The 26,870-nt window shown below is 38.2% G+C and overlaps 2 protein-coding genes across 3 annotated transcripts in view; both read left to right on the top strand.

The window, feature by feature from the left end:
- Nucleotides 1-13,536, top strand: part of LOC134494904 (receptor-type tyrosine-protein phosphatase C-like) — a 43,109-nt gene extending 29,573 nt beyond the window's left edge. Inside the window, exons 3-6 of one of the 2 annotated variants that reach the window (XM_063300157.1) lie at nucleotides 4,719-4,757; nucleotides 6,296-6,496; nucleotides 8,163-8,291; nucleotides 12,911-13,519. In XM_063300157.1, coding sequence (XP_063156227.1) covers nucleotides 4,719-4,757; nucleotides 6,296-6,496; nucleotides 8,163-8,291; nucleotides 12,911-13,026 — 485 coding nt within the window. In that variant the 3' untranslated portion in view covers nucleotides 13,027-13,519. Of the gene's footprint in view, nucleotides 1-4,718; nucleotides 4,758-6,295; nucleotides 6,497-8,162; nucleotides 8,292-12,910 lie in introns of both variants that reach the window. The other variant, XM_063300158.1, reaches the window with a different exon arrangement.
- A 2,154-nt stretch (nucleotides 13,537-15,690) lies between these two features.
- PTPRC (protein tyrosine phosphatase receptor type C) overlaps nucleotides 15,691-26,870 on the top strand; it is a 37,312-nt gene continuing 26,132 nt past the window's right edge. The window contains exons 1-7 of the mRNA XM_063299877.1: nucleotides 15,691-15,697; nucleotides 16,323-16,343; nucleotides 17,257-17,472; nucleotides 19,938-20,042; nucleotides 20,775-20,921; nucleotides 21,457-21,591; nucleotides 22,716-23,090. Coding sequence (XP_063155947.1) covers nucleotides 15,691-15,697; nucleotides 16,323-16,343; nucleotides 17,257-17,472; nucleotides 19,938-20,042; nucleotides 20,775-20,921; nucleotides 21,457-21,591; nucleotides 22,716-23,090 — 1,006 coding nt within the window. The remainder of the gene's footprint in view (nucleotides 15,698-16,322; nucleotides 16,344-17,256; nucleotides 17,473-19,937; nucleotides 20,043-20,774; nucleotides 20,922-21,456; nucleotides 21,592-22,715; nucleotides 23,091-26,870) is intronic.

Below are 26,870 nucleotides of genomic sequence, written 5' to 3'. Positions count from 1 at the left end.
CTTCTCTTGCAGCAGGTCATCCCACACTCTTTCTCCATGAGATATATAGAAAATTGAATTGTGCAACTGCCAATAAGATAATGAAGATACACAGCAGAATATCTAACCTGAGCAGATGCTGTTTATTAGCTCTCTTTATGAGCTGTTCCTCTGCAAAGGACCTCTTTGAATCAGGGAACATACCATGATGAAAGCACAGGAACAGTAGATGCAGCTCCTCTGGAGTCAGTTATGCTTATACTTGCACATGAGGTACACTAGAGGCAGGACTGCTCCCCCTTACCACTAGGCCTTAAGCCTTCCATGAACAGTCACTTCCTTCTATCTTGAACTTCAGATGTCAGTAGACTTTCTCATGAACAAGTTTGGGCTGGTGCAAAATGTATAGGTTGACTCTTATTTTCTGGGATCAACCTGCAGGGTCTTTAGTACAATTTGTAGCAAAGAAGAGAATCAGGAAACTTCACAATTGCACTGGAGAAGTTGTGGTTTAGCACTCAGAGTGCGTTGAGACTCTGAGCCTGTTGCTGCTATGGAAACTGTTTTGCCACTTTGACGAGCTTATGTTCTAAAACCACAACGTGCTGCACATCCTCTTCCTTTTCATACAGGCTTCTGAAAAACAGAAATGCGCATAGTGAAACCACACATGTGTAACTATGGACTCATTTACGGCAGCTACACTGTTTGCTGTACTTGTTCTAAATTAGTCTTCTCAAGATAATGGGGAAATTGCTGCACACAGTGAATTGCAACTAAGGATTAGAAATGAACTGTATTCCCACTGCAGTGCAAATTGGCCTCCTTTGTACTTTCTAAATGCACCTCTGACCTGGAGCAGAGTGATATGCTCAAATCTGCGTTTTCCTGGATTTTGTGATGTAGTTCTTAAGCTACAATAATGCATCTAAAAATGCCTGCTTTACAGAAAAATGTCTACAAAATGCTTATCTTACAGGAAAGGTTTAATTACAGTTTAATTCATGGCTTAGAAAGTATGTACATTGGTAAAAGTGCATCAGAAGCATACAAAATCACGTCTGCATTGTATGATGGAAGAAAGAAAAGCAGCTTGAAAATAAGCTGAACCAAACTTGAAAAAATCAGACTTAGTGAAACTGAAAAGGACTGGGTTGTCCATCCCTAGTCGCAAGTGACTTCAATTTTCAATTCTGTAGGTAAGAATTATTTTTACCTTGGCACATAACCACAGGTTGGGCCAGAACTACGATACTCCTCCTAGGTAATTGAAGAAGGCTGACTTCTATCCACCGATGCCTTCTTTATTATGTCTAATGAGTTTCATTACTGACATGTAAACTTTGAAGAAATATCTAAGCTGATTTTTAAAAGCCCATCAAATATGTACTAATATTCTAGGGAAGACTTTGCTACATGTATTTATGTTTAGGGTTATTCTGTTAATAACTTTAAATGCTTTTATTTATCTTAATTAAAATCCAAGCTTATCCATACAACTGTATACAGTAAGTTGAAGGGTGATGCTGGTTAGGCATGTTGGTCCAAGCCAGATATCCTAGCAACTATAGCACTGCTAAGATATTCTTTTCCATGTCCAGAGTTTCTGCAGGGTATGGTCAAAAAAGGCAAGATGGAGCCTGGGATGGTACAACCCATTGCTGCTGTGATGGAGTGTCACACATAAAAAACAGGTGGAGCTTCGATCATGCTATCATGGCCACCCTTTTGACCATACCCTGCAGACACCCTGGTCCATGTTAAAATAATCCAAGCAAGGAGGAGGAAAGTTGGATTGTTTTGCAGATGGAGAAAGTGTAAAAAGAGGTTTTGCTCCTTAGTTGAATATGCTTGAACTAGATGTCACTTAATTCACAATAGATGGAGCAAGGTCTGATTGTTTGTTTGAGTTAGCATTTAGATTGTATCTGGCTTTGGCTCAGCAGAACTTGATCTCACACCCAGTATTTAGCAAAGCTGTTGCTGTTTTCAATATATCCCAAACATTACAGTTGTGCGTGGCCCTTCTTTTACAGCTTCTGCTGATGGTGGATGCTCGTCTGAAGAGGCTTCAAGAATACTCAGGCCCTTTCTAAATGTCAGCTGCACTTAGGAGGTTAACTGGGGAATTGTGCAGGTTGAACGAGCTTGCTAGCAATGTATGCCATAAGCCAATATTTGCAAAGCAGTTGCAATACTCATAGATTCTCCTCACTGAGGCAAACATATCCTTGTCTCCTTGTGATATAAGAACATGGCTTGAGTTGCCTGGACCATTCCGGGACATGTCAGCCAATGTTTTCTCTCCATGTGCTACATCCATTTAATTGGCAACAGCTTGTGCAATACTAGCCTTTGAATCTAGCAGATTGATCACAGTCTTCTTTTAAAGCAAAATGTAACAACAAAATAGTTAACGTTTTGCTGAGTTCTTTATACCATCTCTCTCTGGCTCCCATCCATTGACCTTCAGATATGTATGACTTCAGTTTGAACATCTATGGCATCTGGCTGGGAATAGCTGTTGTACTGTACAGACCTCATTTGGATGTAATCAGAGAGGGATTTGCTTCTCAGTAAGCTTGTACAAGATGCTTGTTTTGCAATAGGTTTGATTGTTGGCAACTCAATTCAATCATTCTCCATGATGTTGGGCTGCCTGGATAGGCTATTATCAGTGTGTTGGCATTCTGCATGCATGCTTGCACTCAAACACACATTCAGCCTGGGATGCATCAGTAACCAAACCTCCCCCCCACCCCCACCCCCACATTGAAATTTATCTTATATACATTTCAAAAGTTTGAAACTCCTTCCAGATTCAGAGGAACTGCTTCTTTGAGCTGCAGAAAGGTCACTTCCTGGCCTCCAGGGTTTATATCCAATAGATTACCCTGTGTGAAAGATGTTTCATTTCAAGACATGTCAGTGGCAGCCATCTTTTATTTAAGAAAGGCTTAGTACTCTGCAGAAGGCAGACCACACGTGGGCTGGAAAAATTAGAGAGCAGCAACGTAAACGTTTTGCTGTTGGTCACCTGGATTTTTGCAGCCCAAATCTGTTGTGTCTGCCTGTAGGGGCAAATTCAAGTTCTACGCTGATGACTTTAAAAACCCAAATGGGCCAACAACTGTAAAGCCCTAAGATGATCTAATATCAGTAAAACAGGATGACAAAGTTAGCAATGTTTTCCCACCAATCGCACGTTCATGTTGAAGTTCTAATCATACAAGCTTCCCTGAGCTCCTGTGGACTATGTGAAATATAAATAAATAGCTAGATGTGATCATGGCCATAGGATTTTTACATGCCTGCTTTATAGAAGGCATTTTTAAAAATGCCTGCTTTACAGAACAAATGTCTACAAAATGCTTATCTTACAGGAATGAGTTTAATTACATGGCTTTTAAAGAGCAGCTCTCCTTATCCGTTGACCAGGTGGCTCATTGTTACCTTGTTATAGTGAAACTAATTTCTACCGCATAGAGTTTGTGCAGTTTGTTATGTTATGGTGCCATCTACTGATTTCTTGTTAAATGTCTTTTAAAAACTTCAAGGATGAGCAAAGGCAGCAAAAAGAATAACCCGGTAACTGTCCTCTAGTTACTGCTTAGTTTTCATGGCTGCAAACTTCAAAATAGTTTATAGCAGTGTTTCTCAACCTCAGCAACTTTAAGATGTGTGGACCTCAACTCCCAGAATTCCCCAGCCAGGCGTGCTGTTTTAGGCAGAGTACTGATTTTATTTAAAGCTGTCCTTACGAGATGTGGCTGTCATCTCATTCCATTCAAGCAATATAAAAATGTCAAAACAAAACAAAACTGCGGAGACCAGTCCCAGGATTGACAGTGATCTTCCTAAACTTGAGATAAGAAGTCTTAAGTACGGGACTTATTTTTCTCAGTAACCCACAAGTGAATCCAGTTCTGAACAGTCTCATAGCCTTGAACCTGAATCAGCATGGAGTCTCTTTTGCTAGGCTGTTTGTTAATTCTAGCATCCAATTTAACTCACGTTTTAAATTTTTATTGTGTACTTTAACTTTTATTAGCCTCCATGCATAAAAAACCAGATATAAATCAAATATACCATTAAATAAGACGTGGGGAGGGAACTGTCAATCCATTCACATAATAGTAAGATACAAACTGCCATCGGAAAGTAGTAAAGCTTTCAAAATGTTTCTCTTGGGTAAGGGGGGGGACCCTACATTTCATATGGTTAAACCTATGTTAATATTTTTAAAATATATAGACAGTGCTGGACCTGGTTCCCAGCAGCACCACAAAGATATTATGCTGGACTGAGGTCTGCTTATGTTACAGTTAACTCACTGAGTCATGAGGTCTGTAGTCTCAGGACATGACATATTAACAACTACAGTATGTCTCTCTCCAAGAGCTTAGAATAAGGTATGCACCCATTGTATAAAAGCTACAATGTCATCATGCATGTCATGTTATCATCACATAAAAATGTGAATTATGCAGATTACATTGTTTGAATTATATTTGATAAAGTAAGGTTGACCAGTATTGAGTACTGGAAAACACTACCCTTCAGTTACATGTAGCCATGTGGCAGAGTATACATTTCAAATAAAAAATAAAGACATTTTGGTCTTGTGAAGTATTTTTCTGTCGTTCTAAAAAATGTCTTTCAATTCTCTGCTAGTAAAACAGCTGGACCCTTTTTCTCATACTACAATGTTTTCATGTCTCCTTTTTCCTCCTTTTTAGGCCAAGCAACAACAACATCTTTTATGAAGACAACAGATGGTAAGCAATACTTGTATCTAATTTGTATTTGTGAAACCTTTGCAATACATGGGATATTATGTGCCATAATAGCACTCACCAGCAACATTCACATGAGCAGAACTCCGTTCAGAAATGCGGGGAATGGAGGTGGTGATGAATTAGTGCAGCTTTGGAATTGGAATCAAGTTGCTATGAAGTGACCAAAAGCAGATCTGGGTTTGCAGTCTATCCATATATAATTAATTTCATTACACTATTCAATGGTACTAACCTTTAATGATTCATTATACCCATCTCTCTACATTTTTCGGAAGTATTGTTTACTTTGGTTTCTTCGTTTTCTCTGATGTTGTTAGTTTAATTCTGTTTTAGTGCCTATGTGCTTATCTGAACTGCCCAGTTGTCCCGTTACCAAAATAGGAAGGCAACTCTTTTTGGAGGGCAAAAATGGACAATGCCACCCTCTGTGAATCCCTAACTCATCATAAAAGCAACTTCAAGAGATTTTATGCTCTATCTCTGAAATACACTTTTCCACCTTATGTCACCTTAAGTGTTCCTATCCATTTAGCATACTTTAGTTTGTTGCAAATGCCATGGTTTGTGTGTACACAAATATACACTCACATACTGTACACTTATACACAAGAGTGTCAATATGTGCATGTGTGTGCACGCGCACCCAAGAAGACTCATCCACAGGAGGGAAAGCAATTCACAATTACTTTTCTGGGAAAGAATAATGGTAGGACGCAGCAGAGAGATTGTCCAGTGGAAGGATGCAGTAGCCTATAGTTTGGAATGAATACCTTGCAAGCTGTTTTAAGGGTGTCTCCGTCTGGCAGGATTTTCTTAAGATGGTTTACAGTAAAGCTAGCATGAGCACAGGATAGGAGCAACTTAAATGGTTAGTGCGGATATGACCTATGTTTGTATCTTATACTTTTTAGAGGTTTAATGTAAACTGCACTCAGAAATGTGGTTGCTGGATGATATGCTAATAGTATAAATGAACACTGTCCTTTCTCATTTATGTTTAACCAGCTTCCTTCCCTGGAGCAAATACTGAACATTTTACTTGGGTTAATTATGTTCTAGTTGCTTTACTACCTTTTGGGGTGATTTCCCTGATATTCTGATCAGCAAAGCTAGTCTTATTTTATTTAAAAGTATAGTGAAACTTTCAGGAAGTTTTGCAAAAATAATAATATTATTGAAGAATTAGAATGTTTAAAAGTGCTAAAAAAGCACATTGCAGATACAATAAACTTAATAGGAAGGACAGTGTTGTATTCTTCTCAAGTGTAATTATGTTTAAATCTTAAACTGCATTTAATATAGGCAGGATTGTTAAATTTAAGAATGGAAATATTAGAGTAACAAATGAGCGTGTGAGTGGAGCTGTATTTTGCAATGTTTAGCCCCTGAGAAGTAGTCTCGGGTCACTACTATGTTCCATAAATTTTGGGGTGAACCAGATCAGTCATAGAGAAATGTTTTGCCTGTGTACAATAAAGCTGATTTGTTGTCTTCCATTCCTTATCTGCCCGCCATAGGAAAACCAACTCCTGACCTTTCACTGATACCTTCACGCACCACTCCATTCTCACCTGCAAGCACCTTTGAAGCAGAGCCTGGTTCTACAACCAAGGAAACAGTGCCTCCTCCTGCTTCTCGGGCCGTTAATTCTACTGAACCCTCTCCTAGTGAAGAGAGTGTTGCTTTTACTGCTACTTCTGCTTCCCTCACTATCTCAGGTTTGCTTTAGAGATTCAGGCATAAGACGCTAAGCTAAACTTAGAGATTTAGGTCATAATGCCTTGGAAACATTGTGTATTTACATGGGAAAGCTCTACGTCTATGTTGCAAAGTTGAATTCCACGGGGCTGGAAACATTTTGCTGGGACTCTTAATTATGTGAAGTTGCAACGCAGGAAAGCAGGTAATGATGGTGACAACTCTGCTGTCTACCTGGAGTGACCAGTCCCTACGTCACCGTCCCCCAACTTGGCACCTTTCAGATGTGTTAGACCCATGACTTTCCAAACTCCTACAGACTGTGGCTGGTACAATCCCAATTGAGAGTTCTGGGAACTACTATCCCAACCCATCTGGATGGTATCAGGCTGGCAAAGGTTGTTTATGTATTAACTGTATAATGAAGCAGGAAATGAGGCAGCAGTTCTTTCTGTAGTGCCTGAGAGGTAAATGCATGGAAAAATGCTGAAGATGATATATCTCGTTATGTCAGTAAGGCAGAAGCTGGCCCTTAAGAAGTCTACTTTGTTTTTTCTTGTTGTATTATGCACCAGGACAGCCTGAAGCCCTAGGGATCCTTCTCTCTTTAGCTAGCTCTGTCTGTCAAGTGATATTCAGAACCAGGCCTCTTCCTCCTCCTCCTCCTCCTCCTCCTCCTCTGAATTTTGAGATTCAGGAAAGTTAGCACAATTTGCATAGTGGGGGTGTAAGTGAAACACTTGGTGGGATACCTGTTTCTTTGCTCTGCTGTGGCTATGCTCACAGATAACCATGGCTGGATACTCAGATGCCTACTTCTATGAGTAGTCCATAAAATTAACATTTCCAGACCTTACATATAGCACATGAATTGGTCCATAATGTATTTGAGATGTTTCTGATCATTGAACTGCTTAAGTATCCATTATTTAGCAGGGATAATGCCTGGCTCTATGTGTGAAAAATGGCTTAATGGAAGCCACAGTCAAGTCTGGATGGTTTTTCCCACTGGTGGAAAATCCTAGATGCTGTGGTAGTTGTGTTGTAGCAGTTGTGAGCCCCCCACCCCCAAATTTGAACTGGCTGTTATACACATGCTCCTTTCATGTTATGGTTCCAGTTCAAAACTCCAACTATAATTAAACCAGATTATTAAAGAAGGTTAGTCAGCCCTATCATTCTTCCGAAGCTTTCTTCAGGTTTGTATAAAATATAAGTTACTTCACCAGATATATAGGGATAAGAACTTCCAGAATTTTGGAAGCTGTCACCTGGGCAAGTTTAGAAGGCATCAGGACTGGAGAAGACTGGTTATAAACTCTAAATACCCTCTCTTCCCTGTATCTGTGGAGGCCCTCAGATGATTTAAAGCTCTAGGAAATTATACTTACCCTCTATGTGTGGAGAATGGCATGGAAGGGGAATAGAGTTAAAGAATGAGTTCTTGCTGAAAAAGACGTGTGTGTGTGTAATCTGAAAAGCAAAGCTGTGTGAATGCAGTCACGACATTCATTTGCCATATATTTGGCTCTTAGTTTTTCTGCAGGGATCACCAAGAATGCTGTTCTTTCTTTCTTCTTCTTACCATTATTCTTTTGAACTTTAACGTTTGGCTTTCTGTCAATCGTAATCATAAATTTAACAATAATAGTTGCAACACACTGATTGTAACTTTTTTTACTACAGCAACAGATCTCCCCAACAACTCATTTCTCACCACTCAGACAGACTCAAGAGCTTCCAACATTTCCACAAACAGCAGCGCGGCTGCCATTCCTTCACCGTTTCCCTTTGCCCGCACACATGCACCAACAGGTTTGCTGACTTCTTTTCAGTGCCCAGATCATCAACAGAGTGTAACTGTTTGACATACTATTTATGTTTTACAAGGGTAGAATATTATGAGAATGCAAATGTGCACATTGTAATTGTGGTCTATTAATGACTGCTAGTCATTGAAAGATGTATGTCTGCCCTTGGTTTCAACGTATCAGATCAATGGCCAACTCGTTTTTTTCCAAACCTCGGCCTTTGTTGATAGAGAGATAGATTTGATGATTTCTTTTTCCAGACTCAGGGAATCTTCATCAGGCCCTTTTTAGGAAGTGGGGGCATTGGGGATAATTGTCCTGGACTCTCCCATGAAGGTGGTTCCATGCATAGTATGATTCAGGTTTTTAAGTAACCAGATAGATTTATACTTTTTGTTAAAGGCAATACACCTGATTACTTAAAATATAGTCCCAAGAGTTATTTTAGTATTTTATCCTCTCCCTACACTCCTGTTTGTAGAGCCATTGACTTCAGTGGGAAAACATTTGCACTGGCACAGTTTGCAACAAGAAGAAAGCAAGGGGAGGGGCATTTCAGAATCTTAACAAGATTCAGACTCTTGATTCGTATTGTTTTGCCTGTTCCATGATGCCTTTATGAACAGGCTTTACAGATCAGTTGCTTTCCATACCAAGCCTTTTGCTGAAAATTGGAACCCAGAGTGCAGAAAAGCATGTGGATTAGCAGTTTTTTTCATTGACCCTGTGACTTTTATGTAATTCTATTCCAAGCTGTATGCAACCCAGCTCAAAACACGGAGAAGCCTACATATATGCCTTTGTGTGACGTGCAAAAGTTGTTCTGTGTCTAAGCAGTGCATTTTAAATGAAAACGTTTTGAAAATGTCAACCTCTGTTTATTTATTTTTTAATAAGCTAGGGCATAAGTCACAGGAGATTTCACTTCTGAAAAATGCTTTGCAGCATCTTTCAATATTTCAACCAATTGTATACATGCCAATTCTTGGCAAGTCCCTTTGACTTTGGTGAGACCTACTCTCAGAGAAGTACACATAGCAACCTTCCCCAACCTGAGCATTCTTCTGATGTGCTGGACTTCAACTCCCATGATGCCTAGTTATTTTATCCTTTAACAATGCTGGCTGGGGGAATTATGGGAGGTGGTCCAGCATATCTGGAGAACATCACATTGGGAAAGGATGATGTATAAGATTGCTGTCCCATTAAATGGAAATATCCTGACAGACAAATTATTTTTGTGCTGTGGCCATGGAAAGGAAGAGTTCTCAAATTATGGATTAGGATCCCCCAGCGGTTTCAAGCAACTTGTTTGTGTGTGTGTTAAAAATTACTTGATTGGGCTGATGCAGGAAAGGTAAAAGTGCTGTGAAACATGCTCTGGGCTTTGTTCTTCCTTTTTGTACGCAAAGCCGAGTGAGCAGTTATAGTATCACGAAGTTTGTCAACTCTTGTGATATATAGATTAGTAGTAGTAGTATATTATGGTCACTGACCAGCATTTTATAATTTTTTTGAAAAACAATGTTACAAGATTCAAATTCATAGACAATTTCTAGACGTTTTATAGAAATAAATAAAAAACATACTAAAATAAATACTAAAAGTATACTAAAAAAATCTAAACCTTTCAGACTAGGTAAAAGAGAGAAAGAGATTAACATTTGATTTTTAAAAATAAATGGCATGTTGTTTCTTATCCAACCCTCACACCAATGTGACCTTTAATTTTATTCAAGGGAAGTCTTAGAAATTAGTTTAGGATTTTGCAGTACCATGAAATTAGAAAACCACTGATTTTGTAGCAATGAAATCAATATATTATTAAATTCCAGGGATGCTGAATTCAACGATTAAAATTCTGTGATGGGCTAATAAATATTTGCTGCATTGGAGCCAAATAATATTTTATACAAATACCTTTGTATGAAACAGAGGCAATATTTCTTTGGCTTTAGATGCTTTACAATCATTTAGCACACAGGTAATTTGACAGCATTTTATTTTCAAACGTAAGTTAACTTTAACTTCCCAATAGTTTTTCTGTAAATAATAATGGAAGTTATCTTAAGCAAATAATATTTACAGATACTACAGTTTATACCTTCAGAACTCACAATTTTGGGGGGGAAAAAGGAAGAAATTGTTTTCTTTTGATCCGTACTTGAGATGCTACATTTGTTCCACCACTTCTAATTAGCAGTCTCTACAATATTCCTATGCAGACTTCCTCAGGAGTAAGATCCAATGGCTAAAAACAAATAACAAGATGAATATGGTTTATCATGGTGGAAATTAGCCTACCTTCCCTGGGATGGGGTTTGCATCCCAGCTACCCTTCCTCTCTCTCTTTCTTTGGCATGGCCATGCATCTTTGCTTCTGTTTTTAATTAATCATGTTTTCTGAACCCTGAACTGTGCATCACTTTATATTTACTTTCTCACAGCATGACTTTATTCAACTGAGTCACTGGTTGATTGATTTTATTCTATTTGTATCCTGGCAAATCAATAAGGTTCCGCCTACTTTTTCCCCAAATGTTCTCCCCTTTTGTCATGAGTAAGGATGGCGAGCAGGAAGGGGCTCCCATCCAGGGTGGAAAACGCATGCGTAGTACTGAGGAATTAAGCAGCCATTCAAAGAGACACAGATCAGGCCCGCCTTAGCCTTTGAGGTCTAAAACCCTATGTCTGGGTTTTTCCCATGCTTATTCAGTTTGTTAGGATTCTGTTTATGTAGCAGTAATAAACACTAGAGAACTACTCCTTGTCGGAGGTGTGTGTCTCACTGTTAGGACACCTTTACTCATAAGGAAGGTATTCAAGGCCCTTTGATAATTTGCCCTTTTCTTATTTTTTCCCCCAAGCTCTATTATATCCTTTTTCAAATGTGATACCAAAACTCTATATGTTATTCCAGATATACCATACTATGGACCTATCATAGATTTGTATAGGGGTATTGTAATGTTGGCAGTTTCATTTTAAATTTTGTTCCTAATGATCCATAGCATGGATTTGCAATTTTCACAGCAGAGCTGACATCTTCATTGAACTATCCATTATAACACCAAGATATTTTTCTTGGTTGATTACAGATAGCTTAGACTTTAACAGTATATATGTAAAGTTAAGGTGTTTCTGCCTCAATGTTAATCACTGTATACTTGCTAAAATGAACTACATTTGCTACCTGGTTGATTATTAATCTTATCTAAAGAGATCCTTTGGCAGTTCTTCACAGTCACTTTTGGTCTTCACTGTCCTGAAAAATATGGGGTCATCCACAAACTTGCCAACAAACCTCTAAGTCAAGATCACTTATGAACAAATTTAAAAGCACCAGCCCTACTTCAAATTCTTGAAGGATTCCACTTCTTTACCTCCTTCCATTGGAAAAATTGCCTATTCATTCATACTCTTCACTTTTTGGTGTTAGCAATACATAAAAGGACAGATCATGTTTTCTCAAGCCCCTTAAATTTACTCAAGTGCCTTTGAAGAAGAACTTGCCATTTTAGCAGAGTTATCCCCATCCAGATGCCTACTGACACTCTCAAACAACTCTAGAAGGCTGGTGAAGTATGATTTATCTTTGCAAATTCTATGCATAGCTTCCAGCTGTGGTAAACTAAAACAGAAGTTTCTGAATGCTTCTTTATAATTATACCAAGACATTTGATTGATTATGTGCCATCAAGTCATTTTCAACTTTTAGTGACCACATAGATAGATTTTGTACATGACGATCTAACCTGGTCTTTCAGGTTTTCCAATGGTGCACCCATCACCATTCTTAACTGACTCTATCCCCCCTGCTGCTGGTTGTCCTCTTCTTCTCTTTCCTTCCACCTTTCCCAGCATTAGAGCATTTTCCAGAGAGCTGGATTTCATGTAATTTGTCCGAAGTAGGATAATTTGAGACTGGTCATTTGTGCCTCGAGTGAGAACTCTGGGTTGATTTGCTCAATGATCCATTGGTTTGTTTTCTTGGCTGTCTGCGGTATTCTCAGGAGTCTTCTCCAACACCAAAGTTCAAAAATGTCAATACTCTTTCTATTCTACTTCTTCAAAGTCCAACTTTTGTTTCCATAGAATGTCACAGGGAATAACATGGCTTGCACAGTTCTGATCTTTATAGGTATAGAGACATCACAGCATCTAAATATCTTTTCCAAGGCCTTCATGGCTGCTGTACCAAGTTTGAGTCTGTGGCATATTTCTTGACTGCTTGTTCCTTTACTGCAAGACATGGGGGTGATAAAAAAGCCCGGTTTGGGACTAGGCTGATTACCATCATGACAAACCATTGCTTATCATGACCTCTGATGCAACCATTGTGAGATGCGGTTATCTCCAATTAAGTAGGTGAAGGATTGCCCTTTAAATTAACATTGGCTGTACACATGTTTATTCAGAAGTAAGCTCTGTTGAGTTTAATAGCTATTATTATCAAATAAGTGTGTAAAAAAAAGATTGCAACTTAAGTTTTCTACTTTTGATTTGAAAAAGCAACATGGCACATTTTCTTTCCTTTCGGTTTTGTTTTAAAATTGTTTCTCTAGATGGGAAATATAAGTCAGTCATGGATGTGATCCTAACTTTCTGTTTATTTCTTGGCAGATGATGGGAATACTTTCTTTCTTCCAACCACTGGCATTGCAACAAGCATCTCTTCAGCTCCCCCAAACACCACCTCAATAGGTGACAAACCTGCATTCATTTACAAGCCACTGTAACACTGTCTGCATGCATAGCTTTGAATGCAATTGAAATTTGTTTGAATGAGAACATTTTCGTGGGCAAGTCAATTGAATTGAATGTGAATCATGTAGAAGTTGTTTCTGAATTCTGCATTCAGCCCTATAATCTGATTGAAGAGCTAAGACTCATATAAAATACTTGATTTAGATTTTGGGGGGTGGGGTGGCTTCAAGTCAGTGTTGACTCCTAGTGACTGCCTGGACATGTTCCTGCAGTTTTCTTGGCAAGTTTTTCAGAAGTGGTTTGCCATTGTCTCCTTCCTAGGGTGGAGATAGAACGACTGGTCCAAGGTCACCCAGCTGGCTTCATGCCTAAGGCAGGACTAGAACTCATGGACTCCTGGTTTCTAGTCTGATGCCTTAACCATTACACCAAACTGGGTCTCTAATGATTTAGATGTATCCAATTAGTATTTCATTTTAAAGAATTATAATTATCCCATTGCACTATTCTAATTTTATAAGAAGGGATAGGTGTTAAAACATGCTTACCTTAAAACAACTTCGGGCTTTTTTCTCTTATAGTGGCACCTGGTCCTTTATTTATTTATTAAATTAATTTATATGGCTGCCTATCTCACAGATGCAACTCTGGGCAGCTAACAGCACATGAAAAACAATACAGAAAACAGTATCAACCAAGCATAAAAACGCTATGATGGTTGCTGAGAACAAACCCAATAAACACAGAACAATATCAATATCATTTCATGGGCTATCTAACCTCCTGACCACCATGCCCTGGAAGACATCCAGACCTTTAATGATTTGCAAAAGGCCAGTGGGGTCAGGGCCAATCTAATCTCAGGGGATATGGTGTTCCAGAGGGCAGGCTCTGTGACAGAAGAGGCCTGCTTCCTAGGTCCCATTAGATGGCATTCTTTAATTGCAGGGACCTGGAGTGTGACCTTCTATCAGACTTGGTGAGACTGGTGGTCTCGCAAATAACCCAGCCTCATGCCATGAAGGACTGGGTGACAACCAGCACCTTGAATTCCACCCAGAAGCCAGTGCAGTCACAGAGCAGAGGATTAACATTGGCATACTGAGGTGCCCCATAACTGCCCACATTGCTGCATTCTAGACCAGTTGCAACTTCCAGAAGGTCTTCAAGGGCAGCCCCATGTAAATGCATTGTAGTAATCCTAAAGTGTGATTTAATCCTATGCATATATGTATTGGTCATAGAATTTCGTCAGAAGGATAAATCTTGATCACTATTTTTATCCACATGCATTGTGACAGTCATTTGCAGTAGAATCAATCTCCCAAAGCAAGACTTTTGTTCAGGAAAATTCAGACAATTATGAAACTGTATATTGCATAGCATTCAGACAATGGCTGAAAAAAATCCGAAGGATTGATATTATGGTCCAAATGGGAAGTGTATAAATTGAAAACTGCTCAGAAAACAAGTGGGAGGTTGAGTGGCAAGAAGGGCCTGTGGCCAGCTTCTGCTGATGCACCAGCTGCAACTCTACTTGGACCAAGATAGCTTAGTTGTAGTGGTCCATATCCTAGGAGCCTCCCAAGTGACTTACCAAAAGGCATTCTGCTTTCTGAAGATGGGAGCGACTTTTGAAGATGGTCTAGAAGCTGCAGTGGCCAAAGAAAAATGAATGGATTATTCTTTGGCAGTTCCCATTGTGGAAACATCCTCTCCATCCTCCACACAGAGATCCAAAATGAGAGAAAGAACAAAAGATTAAAGCTCTTCTCCCCTTTTAAAGTTCCCATCCTTCTTGCCCCCCCACATGCTTGCTTTTGAATAAAAAGAAGAATTAGCTGTTAGCTATGTTCCTACAAATCAAACAGGTCAAATCCGTTCACTGTCTTGCAGTTTGCTTTATTGTACTGGATGAAGACATGCCCATTTAGAGTATGTATCTCAAAAAAAACATGAAGGAGCATTGTGGCAATCCAAACCTATTATTACTCTAACAGTGGCAAAGAATTTCTGCACAATTGCTATATGGGTCTCAGCGGAGTACATATACAAATATAACAGAAGTGATCAATTAAAAACTGTGGGGATGAGCTTTACAAGTGTCCAGATGTGTTTCTAATTCAGTCTTAAGACTGGAGGTTGGAGTAAAGACTTGCTTATGCTTCTCAATCTTCAATTAGCTTGAGCAATTTTTTCATAGGGTGATCTAATCTCACTGCTGCTGTTAGATAATCAGCAGATGCAGCGGAAGAGGGTTATTAAGTATAAAGTACTTCACTTTGGTCTATCCTGCAAATTGCTGTTGTCTGTAGATTATAATTCTGCTAAAAGTATTCTCAAGGAGCACACTGTATATGTGATGTGGAATGACAGCTGGAGATGAATAGGACTTTTCATTATACTAGAATCTGCTGGTATACACTTTCCACCAAAACAGCAGATTACTCCCTATCAATAACTAAAGATCACAGAGCATTCACACTGTGGTGTTGTGAAGTCTGCCTTAGAAGGAGGCTATATGAATGTAGGGTATGTGGAATGTTATTGCCTCATAGAACAACACTTATGTCCTATTGGGCCACAACCTTAACAAAGTTTTCAGAGCAGATTTAATTTCTTCCATGTGGGATAACTTCCTGAAAAAAGAGGGTGGAGGGCATATTATTTATTATCTGACTCCCATTCAATGTTGCATGCAAGGTAACTAAATTCTGACCAACTGTGATGCATGTTTGGCAAAAGATTTCCTGAAGTTTGCATAAGGCGAGGCTACAATATGGTAACTCTTTATGTGCTTCTCTGAATAATGTACTGGCCACTTACTACTACTACTATTAATGTTTTACAAGCAACGTGTAATTTGCCCCCTCACCCATCTAGTTTAACAGCTGTGCAGCTGTTACAAACTCCGCAACTGACTGGAGCAGGTCCAACTGACCTTGTCCATTGTCAGGGGCCAAGGTGACTGATCTGGCCAAGAGTTATTGAGCTATCTACTAAAACCATAGAGATTGAATTAATTAATGGACTATATTCTGGAATGAAGCTATGCTTGGTGTTTGCTGAGGTCTGATGTCATTCATGTGGCAGATCATTTCAGCACAGCGAGGTTTATGAACCACATCCTAAATACAGTGTGATGATGAATACCCAATTATTGTTTTCATAGAATTATAAAACAATCCTATTAATCAATGCAATGTATAATTTAATCTTCCTCCTCTCAACAAGAACAGAGTGCAACATATATATGAATGCATACATCCAAAAAATATTAATATTAAAACCATTTGACTTCCTCTTATTTTTGTTTCTTTCTTTGCAGAAGATCGTAGTAAGAGCTGCGGTAAGCTTTTAATTTTTTTTCCCTGGAAGATGGAATATAACCATATGAATAAGAAAGAATATCTATCAGTTTGAAAGGCTGTCTCCATAGTTATTCTTTTGCAGACTCTTGTATCATCAAAATATACACGCACATACGTCATATGAATTAGTCATATCTCCCGCCCAGAGTCCCTCTTTTGGGGGAGATGGGTGGTAACAAAATTTGAATAAATAAATAAAATAAATAAATAAGGGATTTTGTTGGAGTCTTTAGCAGAGAATCAGAGCATCTGCTGAAGTCAAGGATATGTTGTATGGTCTCAGAAATAGCTTTCTCCAGACCCATCATTGTTAGTGCTTGAATTGAGAGGCTGCAGGGGGAAAAATAATTGGCTATGCTTTTTCCCATAAAGAGTTAAATTTATCTGTAACAATAAGTTGGGCCAAATGACCATAATTTACTTTCAACCACGATCTTAAGCAGAATAGGAAAGCCTAATCCAGATCCAGTAAAACAGTGGGAATACATCAAGGGCTATGAAGAATGATTTGGGGTGGCTTTATAAATCTAATCCAGGGTTTCTCAACCTTGGCAACTTTAAGATGTGTGGAGAATTCTGGGAGTTGAAGTCCACACATCTTAAAGTTGCCAAGGTCGAGAAACACTGATCTAATCAGTAATATTTGGACTGCAGTAATTCTAAAAGCTTTGTGTTTTTATAAGAGCAGTCACTGCCATAGAGAGAAGTGAAATCATTTTGGCTCTGAGTAGTTTAATTGCCACAGGAATAAAATTGTTACCTTATGACTTATATATTTAATTATCTCACTTGTGGCCTTCTGTGCATATAATTCTTTCTTTTTTTTAAGTTTTTAAAATTTTAGAATGATTGCATCCAATTTTTATTTGTTTGTTTGTTTTTGTCTTGTAGTTAATATTCAGGAACATTTGAAGTTTGCAGAGAATGGTCGTACCTTACACCTTACATTTAACGAAACACTAGTTTCGTTATATCCTACTTGCACTGCTTGTGTTTGGGACAAAAACAGCAGTACCATATCTGGTCTGACAGAATGTGAAAACTTTCAAGTAAAAGCACAGTTTACACACTGCAGTAAAGTTGTTCCCCATCGTGCGCCTGTTCCTGGTAATTATAATTCATTACAATAAAATCTGCATTATTGTTCTTAAGTGCCATTGTTTTCTGAACTCTTTTAAATCCTGCACTGAACTATTAGAAAAACATCATGGTTGGGTGAGGGGTGGGGAAGTCCTGATAAATGCTTCTTAGCAATATGTAGTCCAAATTGCTCAATACGCAGTCAAATTTAACTAAATGAGATGGACTGAATAGACATGCCTTAATGCTGGGGTACCCAATGTGGATCTGGGGAATTCCCTTAGTGCCTCCCTGGTTCTCTGTCCCTCTAGAACAGTGTTTCTCAACTTCGGCAACTTTCAGATGTGTGGAGTTCAACTCCCAGAATTCCCCAGGCAGCCATGAATTTTAACCTGTAATTGTGAAAGACTGTGAGAACCAGGCAGAGGAGTGAGACTTCAGTAGGTGTGAGAAGCAGCAGCACAGGCCAAGGGTGGCAGACTGTGGGAAGGAAACCTTTCAAAAAGACTCCACCTTAATTGGCTTGCTATAAGTATGCCTGGGAACTTGCTTTTACAGGTAGTCCTTGCTTAACAACCACTCGTTCAGCTATTGTTTGAAGTTAATGGCGGTGCTGAATGAGTAAGACTTATGACCGGTCCTCGAAGTTGCAGCTGTCGCAGCGTCCCCATAGTCACATGATCACAATTTGGGTGCTTGGTGACTGGCCCACATTTATAACTGTCGCCGTGTCCTGCGGTCACATGATTGCCATTTGCAACCTTCACTGCCAGCTTCCCACAAGCAAAGTTAATGGGGAAGCCGGCAGGAGGTTGTAAATGGTGACCATGTGACATTTCACTTAATGACCATGTGGGATTCACTTAACAATGGCAACCAGAAGTGCTGGAACTGCTGTTGTAAGTCAGTGTGGTCACGTTGATGAGGCAGTAAGCAGAAAAGAAAAGAAAAGAAAAGAAAAAGAGCTTCTGGCAGCTGCGCCATAGAAACAGTTTCTGGCAGCTGCGCCGCAGAGTAGATACACCTTTGTAAGAGTTCACTAAAGTTCAAGAGTTTGCAATACCCCTGGGTGGAGACTCAACATTGTAATTAGTTTTACTAAAGAGTGCATAGTAGGGACATGTGCAAAAAGTTAACAACACGCATGAGCAAGAGTAGGGACATGTAACACACGTGAGCAAGAATCAGGAGTTAGATGACACAAATTAATAGCTAGGTAACTGATAAGGGTGGTATGCATAGGTATTTGCACAACACGTAAACTTGCTAAGATCGTAAAGGAAGGCTGGCATATTTTAGACTGAGAATTCCACAGTTCGCATAGTTTATCGCTTCAAGGCTAAAAAGCTGCTTTTCACTTCATATTTTGTTGCAAGAATTTTACTTTGTATCTCTTTGCAGAAATGTATAAAGAGCTTGTTAATCTGAGAGCCTTTGTGTTTGGCTTTGGAAAATTATTTCTCTTGCACTTTCTGCACAGAATAAATATTTTACTATCTCCACCCTTGGTGTGTATTATTGGTCAAAATTGCATGCCAGGCTACGAATCCAGAGTTTTTGGGACAACAACGTGATGTCACACTTTACATCACTTAGCGATGGAGTTGCTGGTCCCAATTACCATCTTAAGCGAGGACTACCTGTACTTTGATTATTAGATTATTATGTTTTTACCCTTACTAGCCCTAAAGGTGTCTTCCTGAAATCCTAGGGGTTCTTGCTTCTTGAGTGTGCCAGCTATGTGGGGCTTGATAGTGACCCATCAGGAAACTATTTTCTGAATGGGAAACACTCCATCCTTGGCCACCATTTGGCAAGATCTCAACATCCCATGCGTTACCAAGTGTCACTCCTGCCTTAAAGAATATTTGTACAATAAACTTAAATAGGAATGGCTGAGCCATTTTGCCTTTCAAATGTAAAGCTGAAGATTTAGCAACCTTCAGGGAATTCATCCAGGTATTCCCATTTAACAGTTGAAAGCCACAGACCTGTTTCACTTGCTACATCTGCTCCCCCCACCCCACCACCGTGTGTCCCAGCCTCCTGCTCTTGCCAGCTAGAAGGTGCGGTTGGTAGGCAGACCAGGATTTCATCAACAGAGGGAGAAGCTTGAACAACCTACCCTCTGGCTGGAAATGGTGTTTTATACATGCTTTAGTACCATTGGGAAAGCAATGATCTGGTAGACCACCCTGTCAGCCTTTGGAAGAAAGTGTTGTTTCCTATCTGAGTAAAGGCCGAGATGTGAGAACAGATCCTTTTTTTTTCCTCCTTGAAAGGTTAATAAACAGCATCTCATCATAGGAGTTTCACTTCTAGCTTTCTTTCTCCTCTCTTGCTTGTTGAAAACTTTGCTAATTATTCATCCAATGTACAATTTTGTAATCCATGCCTGACAAGGTAAATAAGGAGATAATTTTCCAGCATTCTTTAAAATATGAAAAATAATGAAATGAATTCTTTTCTCTCTCTCTCTCCCTCTCTTTCAGCTTATAAGAAGCTGAACGAAGAGCACACTAATGCCACAGTGACTTTAACCTGGAACATTGATGCTCGGTGTAATTTGAATTATTCATATTGCTGTTCCTACAATGGTAGGATTTTTTAAAAAGAATCAGTACTGTATTTGATCTAAATTTGATGGAGAGTTAAAAAGCACTTATATAAGAGCTTCACCCTATAAAAGAAAAAGGAAATAATATAAAAGTTTTTAAAGGATTTGAGTTTTTGTGTATGTACATATAGGTAGTCCTCATTTAGCAACTGACTTGTACAGCAATTGTTTGCAGTGATGGCAATGATAAAAAAATAACTTTCCAACCAGTCCTTGCATTTACCTTTACAAGTCTGTAAAGGAAATGAAAGCTGAAGTAAGATCATAAGCACAGTCGCAGTTTCACTGAGCAACCACTACACTTAACAACCACGTTGCCGGTCCCGATTGTGGTCACTAAACAAAGACTACCTGTAGTACTACTATTTATTAAGAGAAATACAACCTTATGGTGGGTTGTTGTCTTTAGAAATATTTCTGTGCCACTGTTGATCTAATTTTCTTTTCTTTTTTTCATCCCCTTTTTTTTTTAAAAAAAAATCTCAGCATGCAAATCAAAATTCCCAACCCTGGATGTTTTTGAGATGCATGCATTTAAATTTGCAGACTTCTCAGTAATATATATCCTGGCTTGGAAATTCTAGGAGATGAAGTTTATAATTGTCCCCCCATCTGGAGGACAATTATATCCAGGCTTGGCAAGGCTGTTGAACATGTAGAAATTCCTAGATGCCCAGATTTCAGGGTAATAATTTCTTTTAATTCCTTACAGGTAATGAGTATATCTCCGATTGTAACGATTTTCGGAATAACAAAAGCAAGATACTTAAAGTGTTACCCAATACAAAATATCAGTGTGTTTCATATATTCATAATCAAACAATAAATGATACAGTTAACCTAACAACAGACTACGGAAGTGAGTATCACACCATGATTTCCTTATGCTTTGTTATTTACTGAATTTGCCCCAAATGTAACATTTCTACAGAGAAAGTGTATGTGTCCAAGCAGGAAGGAAGACGTATTGAGATCCTAATAACTGACAATTGCTAAGATCTATCATATTATAATGCTAAACAGACAAAGTTCACTATAAGCAGCCATCTTATCCTGAACCTAAGGAATAAGTATCATCTCTGGAGACCAGGGCAAGTAGAAGTACAAGCAGAACTGGAGCTGAAATGGTTGGTCTATGTGGGACTTGCTAGTCTTGTATTCTGACTTTGCTTGGAGTGGATAACCTTTTCTAAGACCTGAAATTCCTGACATTTTCTGGAAATATTCAGTGTTGTTTGTGGAGCTATCTACTACTGGACAGTGGTTGTATTTTCCTTCTGTAAAACATAGTCATGGTTTATATTGCTCATAATTTACTTATTGTTGACATGTCCCAGAGATCATTACTTTATCATTACTTGATAAACATGGTTTTCTGTTAATTTTTGTATCAGCACCAGACCCACCTGAAATGTGTGTATTGATCCCAGCTGCAAAAAATATAACAGTTACTTGGAAAGAACCAAAAAATCAAGCACCTGGCCCTATTGATGGTTATATAGTCAGCATACCTGATAAGAATACTGCTGGTATGTATATGTATTACTACTGGTATGTCCTACTGGTATGTATTTATAATTGTTTGAAAGCACCTACTCATGCATTTTCAGGATTTTTAAAAATTATTTCCAAAATTTTCTGGATGGATCATTTTAATAACCTTGGCAAGTAGCTGCTCTCATTTGCAAGTTTGCTCTGCTGAAGGTGAGCAACACAGTTAATTTCAAAGATATTTTCAGGCTGGTTTTCTAATCTCTACCACTAACACTGAAAATAGCTTGATTCTGTATTGACTTCTCCATATTGAATGAGTTCTCCTTTCCATATGATCCCGATGCGCTGTATTTGAGAGTATCATACCTCTTTCATTCAGCAGACAGAGGTGGCAGATATTGGTGAGGGGCAGTGGTTACTCCTCAGCCATTCCTTCTGGACCTCAAATGATTCCCTTTCTCTTGGAGGACAGGGCAATGGATGCCACACAGCCAGGACTACATCTCAAGTATCTTGGCAGCCTGTGCACAGCTTGTGCTTGTGTCAGTGCCAATATAAAAGACAGCTGCCACTCCAGTTCATACTGATATATTGAACAGATGGGGATGTTAACATGCCTTTTACTGCAAAATGTATTGGAATTGGAATCTCTTTTTTCCAAATTCCAGCACTAATTCCAATAATAATTGCCCTAATGTTTATACATTTTAAGTGAATAATTTAAATAAATAATTTATTGTTACTTGAAAGGGAAAAAAACTTGTTAAATAAAATAAATAAATATTCTGAGATAAAAATCAACTGAGGATAAATTAACTGAAGAGAAATATGATGGGGGAAGTCAAGAAATTTGTTTAGTTTGCATTTGAAAGTGTATTTAGATCTAAACTTAACTCTAACGAATGTAGAACTTGAAGTTAGTTTTTTATTCAAAATGCACACTTTCACAGATTTCTCATTTTGAAAAGTATATTAGAGAAAACTATTTACAAAAATGCATGTATTTGTGAAACTAATGTACTGTACATAAAGGCATCATGTTAAAGAAAATTGCCAAAACTATGTTATGCAAAACTGCAAATGAAATCAATATGTTTGGGAAAAAAATAGAAATGCATACAAATCTTAGTGCAAACTTTTTTTTTTTTTTAAAAAGTAGATCTCAGTTTGACAAATGAATCTTGCCAGATTCAGAAAAAACAAGAAACCAAATTTTATATGTTCATCCATCTTAATTCTGGTGATATTAATGGGAGATTGGCGACCTTCTGTGAAAATGAAACACCAGTAATTACTTCTGAATTTGTGTCTCTGCATCAACATTATTTATATTTGGATATATTTATGTTTTTAACATTTCTTTCTATTCTAGGTCCTGATGAAGAAAAGGTTCCTAATGGGACGACCTGTACAAAGACCGGTTTAAAACCATACACAAATTATTCAGTGAGTGTACAGGCATATACAGAGACAAAAAATCACTTACAACTTAGGGGGAAAGCCTGTACCAAAGTTGTTATGACTCTAGCAGCAGGTAAGTTGTGAATATTTAATAGAAGGGAAGGTTATAACCTGTAAGTTTCAAATAATAATAATAATAATAATATAATTTTCCCTATCTGTTAACGAAGAACTAGTTGGGAAAATCAAGGATCAAATGAAAGAAGCCTAAAGAATACATTTGCCAAAACTGAATCAAATTAACAAGAAGACTTTGGCTAAAACAGTGAAGAATATTAACAAAGCTGTTAAAATTATTTCAAGTGAAACATTGACCCAAACAAACCAGATGATGTATCCCACAACCAGTTTAATCACTGATGAATTGGGGCTTAACATATGAAAGAATGGAATCATTAAAAAAGGAAAACCTAAATGGAAAATGCAGTTGGAACTGAAGATAAAGAAAATTTGCATAGATTTGAGCAATTTGAAGAATTTCGGGCAAGGAAACTTGAAGAATAAGAAAATCAAAACTAGTCTGTGTGTAAAGGACAACCTGGAGAGTAAAGGAATTACAGAGGCTTTAGAACAATTGAAAGAAAGAGTCATGGCTATTGCAGAGAAGGTCAAGTGATATGACAATTGAATAATTCAGTTCCAGCAGAATTCACAGTTTAGAGCAAATCAGTATCGATTTTACAAAACCCTTGAAAATTAGAAAGGATCAAGCACAAATAATGAAAAGCCTGAGAAAGAAGAGACCCTAAAATTTTGGACAAGTTTGTGGGAAAATCACAGGAGTCACAATAGGAATGCAACATGGATCAAGCAAGTTGAAAATGCAGTGAAAGTATTCAGTATGGAAGACATTAGGATAACTGAGGAAATAATACAAAAGCAATCAGAGAAGGTCAAAAACTGTAGTGCTCCTGGACCAGATGAGCTCCATGGATTTTGGCTAAAATCACTGACAAATCTACACCTGAGGCTGGCAGACCGGATGAATAGGGTTTTGGAAGCACCAGAAAGCGAAGAATGGCTAACAACTAGAAGGACATTCCTAATTCAGAAGGACAAGGAGAAGGTCAGTGAGCCTGGAAGCTACAGACCCATAGCCTGTTTGCCAACCACATACAAGCTACTTATGGGCATGATTACAAATCAAATCTACAGCTATTTGAAAAGAAATTATTTAACTTCCTGTAGAAGAAAAAGGGTGCTGCAAACATTCAAGAGGAGCAAAGGACCAGTTATTGACTTGACAAGTTAGTTTTGAAGAATTCAAAAAAAGATGAACAAATTTGTTTATGGTTTGGATAGATTATAATAAGGCATTTAATTCTGTTTCACATAGCTGGATTGAGAAATGTCTCAAATTTTTGGAATCAGCAGAAACATTTGGCAGTTTATGAATACTTATTGTATTTATTTATTTAATTTCTTTAATTTTTACCCCACCTTTATTATTTTTATAAATAACTCAAGATGGCAAAATACTTAATACTCCTTCCTCCTCCTATTTTCCCCACAACAACCACCCTGTGAGGTGAGTTGGGCTGAGTGAGAGTGACTGGCCCAAGGTCACCCAGCCGGCTTTCATGCCTAAGGCGGGACTAGAACTCTCAGTCTCCTGGTTTCTAGCCTGTTGCCTTAACCACTGGACCAAACTGGCTCTCAAACTGGCTCTACTTCAATGGACTTTTGGCGAACGAAGCTGATGGCTAATGGGGAAGAGTTAGGAGAAGTTGAAATCAAACGTGGAATTTTCCAAGGTGACTCATTATCACCTTTTTATACTATCAATGGCCCCACTGACAACAATTTTGAACAAGACAAACTGTGGATATGAACTGGCCAAAAAAGGAGTCAAAATTTTGCATTTACTCTATATGGATGATTTAAAACTATTTGGAAAAATGAAGGCTGAACTAGATTCCTTATTAAAAAGAACAAAAGAATTCAGTAAAGATATTGGAATGCAATCTGGCATCAACAAGTGTGCAACCACAGCCGTAGAGGCAGGCAAAATTATTGAAGATGATGGAATACAGCTTAACAATGAAGATTTGATAAAGGCAGTAGCACCAGAAGAAGGTTACACATATTTGGGAGTTTGGGAAGATTCCAATTTATTACAGAATCAAGTCAAAGAAAATACTTCTACCAAATATATCAAACAAATTTGGAAAATTTTGAAATCAAAGCTAAATGGTGGAAACATAATTAAAGATGTTAAAACCTGGACAGTTGCTATAATTCGATACACAGCAGGGATAGTTGACTGGACCCAGATGGAACTTGATAATTTGGATCGGACTGATCTGCTGCATTTGCCAAGACATGAAGGGGGCAGAGGATTCCTACAGGTGAAACAAACTGTGGTGGAAGAAAAGCATGGCCTGAATGATCACATTAAGAAAAGCCAAGAACCCTTATTGAAGGAAGTCAATCAAAGAACGCTCTTGAAAACAACAAATTTGAAGGCTGAGTATAGAAAAGAAACAATCGAAAACTGATTTGTTAATTGGAAGAACAAGCCAATGCATGGTCAGTACTTGAAGGATACAGAAGGAAAAACTGATAAAAACCCCACAGGGAGTTGGTTAAGATCAGGAGTGTTAAGGAAAGAAACTGAAGGCTTTATTTTAGTGGCTCAACACCAAGCTTTGCTAACTAATTGCATGAAGGCAAAAATTCAACATGTAACAAACCACAGCAAATGTCACCTTTGTAATGAAAAGTATGAAACAGTTGACCATTTGATCAGTGGCTGCAGCAAAATTTCACAAACTGACTACAAGCAACGTCATGGCTGAGTTGCCAAATTGATTCATTGAAATCTTTGCCAGAGGTTTGGATTCGGATGTATTAGAACCTACTGGGACCATCCAGTTGAGAAGGTTTTAGAAAATGAGCATGTTAAGATCTTATAGGACTTTAAGATCCAAACAGACAGGCATCTTGTACATAATGTGCCTGATAACAGTTATTGAAAAGAAGAAAGTCTGGTTCATTGATGTTGTTATATTGGGTGATGCTAGGATTGAGGAAAAACAATTGGAAAAAAATGATGAAATATTGGGACTTGCAGATTGAAATTGAACACCTATGGAAAAAAATCCGTTTTTATACCAATTGCTACTGGTGCTCTTGGAGCAATACCTAAAGGATTCCCTTGATATCTGGAAATAATGAATTTATTGGACCCGAACACCCTAATTTTACAAAAATCCACCCTGTTTGGAACTGCCTATATTCTTAGGCACTACCTTAATAATTCTTAGGTCCTTGGTTAGGACTTGAATTATTATGTTTCCACCAGTCTTACACTGTGAATCTAACTGTAGATTACCCACACATCATATGATTTCAGCTTTATTGCTAATCACAGTGTAGAAATGCAATTTCAAAATATATTAGCTACATTTTATAATTTGATTATAACCATCTAGACACTTAAAGATTTCCTGATCGCCTTTCTACCAAAGCATACTGTTGCCTCCAAATGTTACCTAAAATGAAATTCTGAGGTGAATTTCTCATTACTTCTCAGACAAAACTCCAAATGTTTCAGGGCAACAGAAACACGATGAAGACCATTTCCCCCAAGTTAGTATTGTTACTATTAAATATCTGCCACAGTTTTGCTGAAATTTGCAAAAAGTCCTCATGTTTGGGATGATCCCCCTTTTCTAAGGTGAGACAGGCAGTATTGCAAGCAGGGCCAAAGAACTGGCCAGGCCTTTTTTCACACTTTAAATTTATAGGAAATTTGTAGAGAAGTTAAATGGTAGAGAAGTTAAAAAGACGGCTAGCTTTGGTTCTCTGCTACTCATAGTTTTGACCAGGAATATTTTGGTTTTTTACCATA

Source organism: Candoia aspera, chromosome 3 (genome assembly GCF_035149785.1).
Source record: "Candoia aspera isolate rCanAsp1 chromosome 3, rCanAsp1.hap2, whole genome shotgun sequence".
Lineage (NCBI taxonomy): Eukaryota > Metazoa > Chordata > Lepidosauria > Squamata > Boidae > Candoia > Candoia aspera.
The sequence above is the reverse complement of the archived record's forward strand: the minus strand, read 5'-3'. Positions and strand labels throughout refer to the sequence as shown.